We start from the raw sequence: 14,673 nt of genomic DNA, 5'->3' as shown, positions 1-14,673 counted from the left end.
AGTGACAGAAACATAAGTCATTGTAGCTTCAAACACTGCAATGAGTAGTGGGAATTAATTTTTTTTAAGTAACCCTCCATGTTCTGAGGTCCTCTCCTATCAGTGTATCCTTGATACTATGTCACTCCTGAGGAAACGAAAGTGACACTACTGTTTTGGCAAGCACTTTTGAACTTACAAGGAACTTGTTGGCAATGGGGAAAAATGTGTGTCTTTGTTTGCCATCTTCCAAGGGCATGCTGGGCACCATGCCATTCAGGTCTGTCTACAGCAGCCTAATCTCCTCTCATTCTCTCTCCCTTCCTTAGAACTGACTGACTCAAACACACCCTCTAATACCAATGTGTTGGGATAGCAATAGCATTTTACATTTCTATACCACTTGATCTGTGAACGCAGCACTCTCTAAGCAGTTTACAATCTGTAAGGCAATTGCCTCCAACAAGCTGGGTATTCATTTTATCAAACTGTGAAAGGATGGAAGGCTGAGTCAACCTAGGAGTCCTGGGATCGAACCCACAACCTTGTGGCTGCGGTGCCAGCATTTAACCATTGTGTCACCAGGCCTCCTTTAATGTTTGAATGGATTACAGAGAAGGAGACAAAGTGATGGAAGGAAGCCAAGAATCAGCAAGGGCTTAAAAATACCAAAAATGCACCAGATCTTGAAAGCTAAGACCACTTTCTCAGGGCCTGCCAGTTTCACCCTTGATTCTGGATGTTCAGTTCCTTTTTTAAAGCCTAAATCTGCAGAGAGAAAACTGTCATCACTTCTTAACACACACACACACCACTTTCACAGACAAGTACAAAATACTGTTATTGGTTTTAAGATGTTGGTTTTTTTATTATACAAAATAGTCTCCTGTACAAAAGTCAGATATGAAGAAACCTTGCAAGGTACCAAAATATACTATTTTCAACCTTAAAAAAACAGCAACACTGTGTTTAAAAATAACATTCCAATACGATAGGATGGGGTTATATGGAAAGGGGGTGGCATACAGAGAAGGGAAAGGGTGGCTGGAAGAGAGAAAATGTATGAGAAAAAAGGTGGGGAGAGGAAGGGTTCTACCAACCTTTGGATCTGGTTTCAACCCCATCTACTATGGTTCACCCAACATTCCTATAGATCAACAGCCTTTCATAGAGAAAACTTCCCTTCTCCTACCATATGACCGTTGTCGTATACCTTCAAGTCATTTCTGACTTATAGCAACCTTAAGGCAAACCTATCATGGGTTTTCTTGACAAGACTTGTTCAGAGGCAATTTCCCTGAGGCTGAGAGCCTGTGACTTGCCCAAAGTCACCCAATGGGTTTCAGGGCTGAGTGGGGAGTCAAATCCAAACACTCAAACCACTGCACCACGCACCTAGACATAAATGCCCCTATCAAGGCAATTGCCCCTCAGAGCTAATAAAAATACAGTCAGCCATCGTCCATATCCATGGATTTTTTTATCCATGGATTCAAGCATCCAGAGCTTGAAAATATTTTTAAATATGTAAATTCAAAAAAGCAAACCTTGATTTTACCTTTTTTATATAAGAGACCATTTTACTAGGCCATTGTATTTAATTAGATTTGAGCATCCACAGATTTTAGTATCCACAAGGGATTCTGGAACCAAATGTCAGCAGATACCAAGCCCCCCCACCATATCCATATATGATTATATATATATTGTTTAGTGTCTAAGACACAAAGCAGGTAACAGAAGGCTCCTGACTTACTACCCTTTCCTGCTGTCCCCAGGTATTTGAGCATGGTTCACACTTGCATGCCCATCATATTGACTGTATGTATGAATGGCTAGCACAGATACAACTCGCATGACCGTCTACATCACCTTAACTGCAATACTGTTTCAGGGGAGACACATCCAGCTGTCCCACTCATTGTGTCTGTGCAACAATCAAGGTTCACCAAGTGACAAACAGGCATGTGTGAATCAGACTCTTTGCTGGACTTGTGAGTAACAGCCATTAGAAAGGGTCAAATCCAAAAGGATTTGGAAAAAAAGATCAGTGAAAGTCAGGTATCAGTTTATCAACATTCATCACTGTTGTCCTTATTTTGCAGTTTATTTTACTGTGTTGTTTCTGAATCTTTTCTGGAAGTGTTTGCTGTCTGCCAGTTCTTCTGAAATATTCTCCAAAATATTCTCCAGAGCATTGCAGAACATCAGAAATACAGAATAAATTACATCCCACTTTCTCATATTTAAATAGCATATAAATAACCCATGTAAACATCCCTTTAACATAAATTATTATTATTATTATTATTATTATTATTATTATTATTATTATTACAGTATTAGCATTTTAACTCCCTCCCTCCTTTTCAAGAAAAATAATGGGCTCCCAAAACAGCCTATAAAGAGCAATAAGATAGTCTTTGTCCTCAGATTTACAATCTAAAAGGTGTGACACAAAAGGAAAAGGGATGATGAGGGAAGAGGAAGAAAGCAAATCCAGGCACCAATGTTTAAAGTTATATTGTTGTTCTGATAAAAAACCAGCTGGTAAGGAAATTGTTCAGGGAAAGTGGGAGTCCACTGGAGCTAGTCTCTTAAGGATAATGCATGGAGGAACGCCACTTCTCTCCCTGATCTCAACATGATGCTGTGGGCTGGCAGGTGATGGAGAAGGAAGCTGGGACATCATACATTCTGGTAGTGCATAGAGGTGGCTTCCTAGTAGCATTGATAGTGGCCCTGATTCTCTTCTTCGTCTCTTGTAGCCTGATGGCACAGCTGCCAGTATCCAGTTACAACCAAATAAGCAAAATTTTATTCATAAGTGCTATCTGTGTCCCTGTATAAAGGAGGGGCTGACAAAATGCAGCCATAGGCCAAAGTTTCCAAAACTTTGCCAGACAACCCACCAGAAAGATGATTTGCCTCACCTGGCAGCTTGCAGAAGTCATTTTTAAATAAATTACAGGGGCCCCCTGTGTTGTCTGTTATCAAAACATTCCCCTTTTTTCAAAATTAAAAAGGGCCTTAAAATTTTTTTTTCTTTTTCCCCCCCCCCCCCCCCCCGCTTTGGGTGGCATTTTTGGCTGTCTGAGCAACACCCAAACTATCACAGGGACAGAAAAAAGCCCCCCAGACTGCCAAAGTTGCCCACCCTTGATGTAAAGAAATATCACTTGCCCTCTCTTTTTCTGAATGCCAAATGATCATGTAGCACCTTTGAGAATCACAAAGAGGTACATTTGAGGAAGTAGACCAAGTCTACAAAAGCTTGTGCTATAACTTCTTTTGCTCAGTTGGTCTCAAAAATGTTAGAAGAGCCCTTTGCATACTGATACTTTAGACTAATATGGTTATATCTCTGAATATTCTCTTTCTCTATCTTTTTCTCTCTCCATCATACAAACACACAGAGAGAGAGAGAGAGAGAGAGAGAGAGAGAGAGAGAGTAATGGTAGCTAGTCTGCAACTTTCCACTCCCAGGATGAAGGCAAAGTACATAGCTAGGAAACCTGGATGCCAGCATCAGAACTATAGCTGAGTATTGCCTAACCAGATCAGGGACATAGCCAGGATTTTAGGAAGGGGAGGGGGTCCAGACTAAGTGCCACCATTATAATGGGGCTTGGGCACGGCAGCGCAGCAGCGCACACCATTCATTTTTCTAATGGAAGGGGGGGTCCGGAGGCCAAGAACCCCCCCTTGGCTACGTCCCTGACCAGATATAACAGAGCAAAGGAAAGTTGTAGTTGTTGTCATGTGCCTCCAAGTCATTCTTGAGTTATGGTGACTCTAAGGATGCCATAACGGGTTTTTCATGACAAGTTTTTTTTATAGTGGGTTTGCCATTCTGAGACTGAGAGAGTGCAACTTGTTCAAGATCACCCAATGGGTTTTTATCTTGAGCAGGGAATCGAACCCTGATGTCCACAGTCATAGTCCAACACTCAAACCACTATGTCACACTGGCTCTAAAACTGGAGGCTGAATTCTCCAATTCTCCAAGATATACAGAGAAGTAATTTTTCCAAGCTCTGACCCTGTGAAGATTTACACATTTATCAGTTCATTTGCTATATTAATAAAATAATAATAATTTAATAATGAGAAAGATTAATATATAAATATATATACTTATATAAAAAGGCCAAACTGCTTTGAGAACTGGGAGAGGACTTAGGACACATTACAGACAGCAGTGGCCATTCAGTATCATGAACAGCCAGCTGAAATCTTGAAGAAGGAGATGTTTTCAGAGCTCAGCTCTGGAAATAAATAGGTAGATTGACATTAAACACATTCAGTTCTACTTTTGTTCATTTCCCTGAGAAGTCTGCAGGAAGGGGTTGGGCACAAACATGACCCTTTCTTCCACAACCCCTTGAGTAAGCGTTAACTTGGGTATTTCTCTTTGAGAAGGGCAAAATCACGCACGGTCCTATCAACCCACTGTCTGTACAGGTGGCACACCACGTAGCCCCGAATTTTCTTCTCAAAAGTGCTGGCTTCAACAGACTCCAACATAAGTGAATCTGTTACAGGGGTAGGTGACCCACCCAAGACAGACATGATGGCAGTCAAGTTGCTGAGCAGGCCTTCAATACGCAACCGTGTCACTTTCAGCATCTCCAGCAGTTCCACTTGTTTGGAGTTGATCACAAATTGGTCATCCCAGACCAGTTGCAAGAATTCAGAGAGAGCACTGTACGCTTCATAGTTCTTGTCCAGGCGTTCAAGGTCTGAAAGGGTTCGCCATTTCCGAAATGGGATGGCAGCCGTTGGCACACCGTCATAGTGCAGTCTTGGGGCACTGAAACTCGAATCACTAAATGGACCACCTTGGCAACTCAGCTGGGAAGAAAAGGAGAAAGCAAAGGGCACAGTTAGAATCTCCAAAGTGTATGTGTGTACATATGGGAGCCAGTGTGGTGTAGTGGTTTGTGCACTGGACTGTGATTCTGGAGACCAGGGTTTCAATCCTGGCTCTGCCATGTAAACTCACTGGGTGACCTTGGGCAAGTCTCTCAGCTTCAGAGGATGGCAAAGCCCCTCTGAAGAAACTAGCCAAGAAAACCCCATGATAAGGTCGTCTTAGAGTTGCCATAAGTCAGAAATTACTTGAAAGCACATGTGCCTTCAAGTCATCTGTTGATTTATGGTGACCCCCATAAATTTCATAGGGTATTCTTAGACAAGGAAAACTCAGAGGTGGTTTTGCCCGTTCCTTCCTCTGAAATATAGCCTATAGCACCTGGTGTCTATTGGCAGTCTCCCATCTAAGTACTAACCAGAGCTAACCCTGCTTAGGTTCCAAGATCAAATGAGATCTCTGCCTTTAGGGTATTTAAACCACAGAATCTCCTGTAGCAGCACATAAAGTGTTGTCTTAGATTTTCCCTGGACGGGGGAATAAAGTTAAGAGATCCAGGGCTCTTTTTTTACAGTTCTTGAACCACTTTCATATATTTGGTTCACAAGAAGCTTGGGCTCTAAAGATTAAATTATAAGTACTGTACCTTCACTGCCTGCTAACAAAGTTCAAAAGAAGGAGAAAAGCTGAGGGTGACTTGTGTTGGGGCGTCTTTTAGTCTGAATGTTGAGATCCAGGCATTTGGATCTACAGCCTGTTCTGCTGACCACTTCCAAGGGAATTAAAATGCTGAATGAATAAATAGTTCTAACAGTTAGGGAACCAGCATGGTGTAGTGGTTTGAGAATTGGACTAGGACTGTGGAAGACAGGTTTGAATCCCTGCTTAGTCTGACCAGGACAACCCAATTTATGTCAGCTTCTGTTCTGTAAGGTAAGAAAGATGGTACATAAATGTACAGTCAACCCTCCATATCCACAAACTTTTCATCGACAGATTCGAGCATTCATGGTTTGAAAGCACACACACACACACACACACACACACACACACACACACACACACACATTCCAAAAAGCAAATCTTGATTTTGCCATTTTGTATATGGGACACTATTTTACTATGCCTTTGTATTTAATGGGACTTGAGCATTCATAGATTTTGGTATCCACAGGGCGGTGATGATCCTGGAACCAAACCCCAGCAGATACCAAGGTACTAAATGCCACCGTAGTAAATAAATCAAGTGGAGCAGGAATAACATATAAGCCATATGTAGCCTTCCACCAAGATTTAAGAAAGACAGAAACCCTCATTTTTAATAAAAAAAAAGAAGTGCACTCCTGGAAATGTGATTGTCCTTTAGCACCAATCAAAAATGGACTTCCAACCAATTTGGGGGGCTAGTGTGCCCTGCATTGAGAGGGTGGTCTTCCCTGGACCGAGTGAACTTTCTCCACTCTCAAATAATTAAGTATTTCAAAATCCTCATCACTTTCTCCTCCTTCCCAGCTTGATACCTCCAGGCTGAGGAAAAACTGTGCCTGTGTTAAGCCTCTGCCAAAGGCACAAGACACACCCATGCACACACCAAGAAAACAAAGGTGATAAATGTATTCAGAGCCTAAATAGGAGGATTGCACTGGGGCTGAATACAATGGGCAGGCTGCAGCAGAAAGCCCAGAGTGTATAGGCTCCAGGGGGGCTGCGTAGCATGCTTTTCCTCCCCTGTCACCTCTCAGAAATCCTGAGGAGTGGCACCCACCCATCCGTCCCAGACATCTTAACTTCTTTGGAATTTCTCACGGGGGTGGGTTGCAGAAACAAGCCTCTTGTTGTTTCCCAGTTTGACCAACCGTAGTTCCTCCAACGTGAGTTTCTCTTTTACGTGGATGCAGCTGGCAGAGAACCAGCATGCCAGGGCCCTGGGGTTGCGGTGACCTCACTGCCTCTGGCATCTTATGCCCAGGCAGGTTGCAGGAAGCGGATCACGGGAAATTCTTGGGCACCGTCTGCCACTCTGTCTGCAAGATTAGAATACAGGCAAAGGGGCCGAAGGCAGTTTTGGAAGGGAATAGGTTTCTCGTCTCCTTTGCCAAAGCTAAAAAGCCAAGGAAGAAGCATTGCAGGAACAATGAATTTATGGGTTATCTTTCTGTATTAATAAATATTTTGTATTTATGGGATATCTTTCTGTATATCTGCTGACAATACAAGTTTGGTCTGGATGAGCTAGTACACAAAGGGACTGCAGCTTTGAAATGAGTGCAGTTTTAGATAAAGACAACGATCTAGGCCCTCTCTTTAGTGGCTTGCAACATAGCTTACTTAGCTGAAAATTGCCTGGAGGCTTGCCATCTGCAGGCACTCAGTTCCAGTTAAAGTTCCAGATCACAAGGCCTGGACTTGAGTTTCCTATTTTTGAATTTCCCATTCTCCAGTTTTGGGAGGACTCAGCTTTGGACAAGAAGAAAGGGCTGGGTGTAGATTCCCAGATCACCTAGTAGAGCAGCAGCTTACAACAGTTTTGTAAGGCTAGCATGATTAAACCTGGCTTAATCACTTAAGCCTTACAAAAATGTCGTAAACTGCTGCTCTGCTAGGTGAGCTGGGAATCTGCGCCTGGCCCTTTCCTCTTGCCTAGACCTGAGTGTGGTTGAGCATGGGACTAGGATTCTGGAAATGAGGGTTCGATTCCTCATTCAGCCATTGAACCTGCTAGGTGACCTTAGGCAAGTCACATGCTCTCAGTCCCTGAAAATTCCTTGATAGGGTTCATCATAAGCCGAAAACAACTGGAAGGCACACAACATCCACAAGTGATTTGTTGCTGCAGCTTGCAAAGACTCTCCAAAGGACCTCTCAGTTTACTTCATTAGCTTCCTCCTTCCCTCCCAGTTGTTGGCATGCCAGTGCTCACCCTCTGCTCTGCTCTGCTTTGCTCTGCTCTGCTCTACTTTCTGCCTAGAAGCAAGGAGGCTAGATTAAATTGTCCTTACCCCATCTCAAGTAGGCTAGCTGTTGGTACACCTGTCTTCTACCCAGTTTTCTAATCCACCTATTGTTGTTGCTGTTAACCACCCTCGAGTCAATCATGGCAACTCTGTGGATGAGACACTTCCAAGACATCCTATCTTCCACTACTCTTCCCAGTTTCTGCAGGTTCATATCATGACCTCCTTAATTGAGTCCACCCATCTAATATGTGGTCTTCCTCTCTTCTTGATTCCTTTCACTTTTCTCAACATTATTGTCTTTTCTAATGAGTTCTGTCTTCTCGTGATGTGACCAAAATATGACTGCTTCAGTTTAGTCATCTTTGCCTCCTGGGAAATGTCTGGCTTGATCTGTTCTAGAACCCACCGATTTGTTCTTTTTGCTGTCCACAATATCCTTGGCACTCTTCTCCAGCACCATATCTCAAATGAATTTATTCTCATTTTGTCTATTTTCTTAATTGTCCAGCTCTCTCATTCATACATAGTAATGGGGAATACAATTGCTTATATGATTCTGACTTTCGTGTTTAGTTGTATATTTTTGTTTTCCAGGATCTTTTCTAATTCCCCCGTTCCAAAATAAATAACCCCCTAATTTTACCTTAATCTGGAAACAGCTAAGAGTTCTGTCAAACTGAAAACCATGTTCTCTCATATGTTTGAATGACAAGTGGCGAGCAACTGTGGTTGTTACTTCATGCATTAAGCTTACTGACATCACCAGGGGTTGTCCCAAGGTCTCGAAATCTCAGGCCTGGGGCAATTCTGAACTGGCAGCAGACATTGCAATAGCTAGGGTCTTTGAATAGGATAGATCTAGATCTGAGTTCTGTGTTTCCTAGGGCTGGCTGATCTCATGGCTGGATGGTAACCGTGCCCTAAAGGAGAATAGACAAGTTGCCTGTTCTTGCCCAGCCCTGCCCAGCCCTTTTATTCCTGAAAGCATTTGGAGTAAAAGGTTTAAGAGTATCATTTGCTCTAATCGTGTTTGCAACGGGAATGGGAAAGTAAGGTTGGCCAGAAGGTTCATTTGCATGACAAATGCCTCCCTTCCACACGAACAGGAAGCTGAGAAAAATAGCTTAATTGGTTTTGCATAAACGGCATCATCACAAGACTTAACCCACTTCCTTAGTTGGATTTTTTTTTCAATAAAGGATTAGACCAGCATGGGGAAACTTTTTCGCTGGGGAAGGGGGCTAAGGATTGTGAGTGAAGACAAAGCAAACTGATCATTCCTACCAATTTGGGAATCCCGTCACCCACCATACAAAGTATCAGCTCAGCTCTAGTAATGTCTACTCAGGAGTAATCCCCAGGACACAAAACAAAGGTCATATCTATGCAGTATCAACTGGTACTGCAAGCTGGTGGCAATGTTAAAAGTTTCAGATTCCTGGTTCAAAGAGAGGCATGCATCCTTCACAATATCTGATGTATATTTGCAGGGCTCTGCAGGTATTGATCTGTTGTTGTTGTTAACTGCCTTCAAGTTGATCTCGGGGACCCTGTGGATGAGACATCTCAAACATCCCCTGTCCTCCACTGCTCTGCTTAGTTGCTGCAAACTCATAACCATGCCTTCCCAAATAGAGTTCATCCATCTAGCATGTGACCTTCCTCTCTTTCTGCTTCCCTCCACCTTTCCTAGCATTATTGTTTTTTCCAGTGAGTCATGCCTTCTCATGATGTGTCTGAAGTACAACAACCTCAGTTTTGTCATCTTGGCTTTCAGAGAGATATCTGGCCTGATCTGCTCTAGGACCATTTGTTTGTCTTTTTGGCCATCAGCACTGTTCTCAGGCACTACATCTCAAATGAAATGATTTTCCTCCTATCATCTTTCTTAACTGTCCAGCTCTCACATCCATAGATAGGAACAGGGAAAACAACAGCTTGTGCAATTCTGACATTTGTGTTCAGTTGTACATCTTTGGATTTTAGAATCTTATCTAGTTCTTTCATAGCCACTCTCCCCATTCTTAATCTTCTTCGGATTTCCTGACTGGAGTCCCTGTTTCTATCAATGTTTGATCCCAGGTATGGGAATTCTTTTACTATTTCTATTTCTTCATTGTCTAGGTTGAATTTGTCTCGACTCTATGTGGTCATTATTTTTGTTTTCTTTATGTTCAACAGTAGGCCTGCCTTTGCACTTTCTTTCTTGCGGGTATTGTTATGCAACTCTAAAGTCACACGGTCAGGGACTGGCCCTGAGCATATAATATTTCACCTTTGAATCTGATACAAAAGCAAGTTTCTAGTCCTTGAGGCTGTAAAGTTAAGCTGGAAAATATGTAGGCTTTGTGTGGGTGAAATCAAAAGTGTTTGGGGAAGAGAGTATGACTCTCTGGATTGGATTTTGAGAGGCTGGCCCAGCTACTCCTCTCATTCTAGGATTGCCATGAATATTAAAGCACTGGGAGATGGTTCAAAATTCTGGTGACTGGCAAATCTATTCCAGAACTTAGCCTAAATTCCCATGGCCTTATCTACACTACAAATGCAGTCTGACACCACTTTAACTGCTGTGGCTCAGTGCTATGTAACTTTTGGATTTGTAGTTTTGTGAGTTTTAGCCTTCCTTGTCATTGAGGCCTGGTACCACAACAAACTATAAATCCCAGAATTCCATAGCATGGAACCATGGCAGTTAAAGTGGTGTCAAATTATATTCTTTCTGCAGTGCAGACGCAGCCTATGTCAGTAATCTGTTGAATCTGTTCTGGGCTCAAGAGCTTCTTGAGGTGCTGAAGTCCTTTTATGGACAGAGGTCAACCCCTTGGATGATTCCTTTAATGTTCACACCAAAACACAGAGTAAATCACTCAACTGACATGGATGTTTAGACTAAAAACTTGAACGGACTTTCCAACTTTCCCCAATGGGGTAACGTATACAGTTTGTGGGGGAAATGTGTTGGTTGGTGTAAAATTTGCATCTGGCAGAGAATGCAAATATTAAAAAATGCTTCTTTTTTAACAAAAAATGATGAAAACCATTAATTTTTCAAACCTTCTTCCTCAAAGCAACCTTGAGCTTATCTTTTGAGGATGCAGTTCTTGAGCTTCGCTGGAACTGAGGATACTGTATAATCTTAGGGACACTCAACTGTCTCTTACCAGGGATAGGACGTTGTCTTTCGCAGAAATGTGGGTACAGAAGAAATTTCTAAGAAACCACGGAGTTTCCAAGAGCCTGGCTCAACAACCACACATTCAAAGTACCAACAACCTAGTCTACAGCCCCAGATTTTAGAAGGCGAAAAACTCTTACATAGGTGTTGAGGAGGACTGTGCTGTTGGCTTGCATGAGAAGGAGCAGGTTGAAGGTCTGGGCAATGACAGTGCTGACCGAACGGTTAGGCACAGGAGAGGCAAAGTGGACAAAGACAGCAGAAAGTACTAAGAGTTTGCTGGCTGTAAAGAGACAAAAGAGAATCTTCAGTATTGATTTCAGGTTGTGGGAAGGGTTTTTCATGGGGGCCCCTCTGTGACATATCCATATATCCTCCAACCATCCCAATTTGGCAGGGACAGTCTTGATTAATCCTCTGACATCCCACTTTTCAGCTGCTTTTAAAATGTCCCAGTTTCTCCCTCTTCCTCCCACTTTGTCTTCAGTTTGCTTCAATTGCTGCAAACTGAATTCGAAGTGAAATAGTAGCTTGCACTTTGGAGAGGAGAGAAGTGGAAGCAGTGGAGTCTGGCCATTCCCAGTAGGCAAAAGCAAACTGCTGCAGCCTCTCCTAGTTTGTGTATCATTAATAAGCTTTGTTATCTTGATCCCACTCTGAGGTTGCTTGGCCACATGTCTCCCAAATGTCATAGGGCATACACCCACCTGTTTCTTCTCACCACTTCACTAGCTCAACTCCTTTGGGACCAAAAGGAAACCTGGCCAACAGCTGGGGTCTCCGGAGCCAATGTTGTCCCCCTGCCTAAACCCACCTCAGGCTGTACCAACCTCTCAAAGGAAAGCAGAAGTAGCTGGAAATCCACTTCCACATCTATAAAACCTCTTTTGCAGGCATGCAACAAGGCTCAGAACATGCTCTGCTTAAGACTTTAACACATTGACATACTCTCCTGCCACAAGCATGGTAGTATAAGAGTGGAAGCATACCGGATTGGTCAAGATAATTCCGCAGCATCTACAGCAGTATTACAGTTGGACCTTCATATTTGTGGGGGATCTGTTCCGAAACACACACACCCTCACCATGGATACCAAAAACAAAAACAAAAAATTGCAGGACCTCAAATCCCATTGACCTACTGTAAATGATGGCGCGTGCACATGGCCACACTAGTGGCTGCATGCATGTCATGCCACTAATAGGAACAACAGGACTTGAGGTCCTGCATTTTTCATATCCGCGGGACAGGGTCCAGAACAGATTCCCCATGGATACAAAGGTCCAATTGTAATACTGCTGTAAATGCTGCAGAATTATCTTGACCTAACCTGAAACAGCCCTACCATTTGGGAACATGTGACCAGTGGTGTCAGATGGCTTCCGTATCAGAGGGGTGAAGATTCTGTTTTGGGGTTTAGTCTGAAATTTAAAGGAGCTATCCAAAGTGCTGTACCTTTAAAGGAGCTATCCAAAGTGCTGTAGCTATTTGGTGCAAGGAGGACGCCTTCTTGGTGGTGCTTCCATGCTTTGAAACTCCCTCCCTAAAGAGATCAGGATGGCCCTATCTCGGCTCTCTTTGTGGCGATGGGCAAAAACATTTTTGTGCCATCAGGATTTTTAAATCTGATGACGCCTGGGATTTTAAATGCTGTGCAAGTTAGCTCAAGGTTTGTATATAGTTTTTAATACATTTTAATACTTTAATATGTAATTTTTTAAAACTTTTAAAAATTCTGTAATTGTGTTTTAAACATTATATTTATACTTTTAATGCTTTTGTATTACTTTTAAATTCACTGTTAACCATCTTGAGTCCATATATTGGGAGATGGACAGGACATAAGTAAAATAACAACAACAACAACAACAACATTTGGGGATAAATTCAGCACCTTGGAGAACTCCAAATAAAACCCAAAGCGGATTCACTATCCCATTTACATGGAAGCCACACCAGCCACTACTCTGTGTAACAACAAGATCAGAGATATTTTTACATACAATGTCAGTAATGCCATTTATCATTATGTTTTACAACCCTGGGCAAAGAAAGTGCCGCTTCAAAATGCCTTGGATTGTCTCTGGCACAGATACATAAAATAGTAACTTACAAACACGCCCTGTCTCAGTGCATACCTAATAGATTAGTGCAAGAGAGAGTGGGTCTTGATTCCTGCTTAGACATGAAGCTTTTGGGGTGATCTGGGTGCATGTCACAATTTCTCAGTCAACCTCTCTCATAGGGTTGTTGTTGTGGTCTGAGGCTGAGCTCCTTGGGAGGGGGGAATCAGAATAAGTCACACTCTCTCAGCCTCAGAGGATGGCCATGGCAAACACCTTCTGCAGAAGCTTGACAAGAAAACCCCACAATAGGGTCCCATCAGGGTTGCCATAAGTTAGAACTGACTTGAAGGCACACATCAACAACAAACCATAATGAGCAGAGGAATCATAACATTCCCGAGAGCTTTCCATTCCACCAGATGCATCTGAGGAAGTAGGCTGAAGTCTACAAAAGCTCATGCTACCAACTTCTTTCTTTCAAAAAAAAAAAAAAAAAAGAACCCCATTAGGGGTTGCCAGGTTGGTCATATAGCAAATCCAATAGCATCAAAAATCCACCAAACAGTGATACCTTTATTTGGTTGGCCCAATAAAAGTATCACTGTTTGGTGGATTCTTTCAGTTAGTCTCAATGGTGCTGCAAGATCTCTTTCCATTCCCAAAGCTTTCCACCATTAAAGCAAACAAACAAACCAAAAACATCCCATTGATATGCCTAAGACAAAAGATTCCACTTACCCATAGGGAGATTCATGGCTAAAAATCTGGGTGAAGCTTGGGATCCCAGTAGAAAAGTCGGTTTCTCTTTGTCACCCCCTAATGGCTGATGATGGTATTTCTCCTTCCACAAAACATCTAAGGTTCTTCTTAGTGATTTGTCCCTCTGTCGCCCCCAAGTGGAGGATGTTTGAATGACAGGGGTCCCTGGTTCCCCTTCTCTCTGTGGCCACAAAGGGCTGCTCAGTAGCCCTGTCTTCTTTTGCTCTGAGTCTGCTGGTGCTGCTACTCTTACTGGCACAGGAGCACCAGTGAGCCAGCCCTTTATAGGCAGCTGAGGTATTATCCCCATCTTCTGCAATTCCCAGCCTTTCTCCCCACCCCTTTGTGGCACACACCTCCTACCAAAAATGGGGAAGAAAGGGGGGAAAGGGGGGGAAAGCTCATGGGCCATTTCCTGGACTCTGTTGTTCCTAAGAAAAGACACTAACTGGTGGAGGGGGGGGAGAGATGTGAGGGAGGGCGAAGAGGAGAGGTGGGGCCCGATTGTGAAATATGTTTAATTTCCTGAACTGGGGGAAAGAAGAAAAGGCACAGAAGGAGGAGGAGGAGGAGGAGGACTGAAGTGCACATGAGACAAAGGAGTATTTCCTTTCGAAATTGCATAGGGGGTATCATAGAGGCAGTATGTTGTTGGTTCCACCAGTTCAAAAAAAAAAAACATTCTGACAGGTGAGAGCCCTAAGCTTGCCAGATTGAAAACTGGAGAGCACTGTTGGTTGTGCAGAAGGAATTTCAGCAGGTCTTGCTTGCCACACAACCAGGGAACCAGGGACACCTGTTGACAGTTCACTTTTCTTGTTGTTGTTGTTATTGTTGTGTGCCTTCAAGTCATTTCTGAC

General features: G+C 42.9%; 2 protein-coding genes across 2 annotated transcripts in view; one reads left to right on the top strand and one right to left on the bottom strand.

Annotated features, from left to right (window-relative positions):
- Nucleotides 1-14,673, top strand: part of PRSS8 (serine protease 8) — a 687,619-nt gene that overhangs the window by 88,219 nt on the left and 584,727 nt on the right. The gene's annotated exons all lie outside the window — the stretch shown is intronic.
- LOC121933334 (cardiotrophin-2-like) lies at nucleotides 4,375-13,875 on the bottom strand. Its single transcript, XM_042472910.1, has 3 exons — nucleotides 13,793-13,875; nucleotides 11,128-11,270; nucleotides 4,375-4,833 (listed from the first exon to the last, which is right to left on the bottom strand). Exons 1-3 carry the CDS (start codon nucleotides 13,806-13,808, stop codon nucleotides 4,375-4,377), a joined length of 618 nt encoding a protein of 205 aa, XP_042328844.1. The 5' UTR covers nucleotides 13,809-13,875.

Source organism: Sceloporus undulatus, chromosome 6, assembly GCF_019175285.1.
Source record: "Sceloporus undulatus isolate JIND9_A2432 ecotype Alabama chromosome 6, SceUnd_v1.1, whole genome shotgun sequence".
Classification (NCBI taxonomy): Eukaryota; Metazoa; Chordata; class Lepidosauria; order Squamata; family Phrynosomatidae; genus Sceloporus; species Sceloporus undulatus.
The sequence above is the reverse complement of the archived record's forward strand: the minus strand, read 5'-3'. Positions and strand labels throughout refer to the sequence as shown.

Excerpts from the sequence above, each read along its gene's own strand:
- LOC121933334 (XM_042472910.1), bottom strand. Across the intron at positions 4,834-11,127 it reads CAGTCCTCCTCAACACCTAT|CTGAGTTGCCAAGGTGGTCC; the intron begins GTAAGAGTTTTT and ends TTTTCTTCCCAG.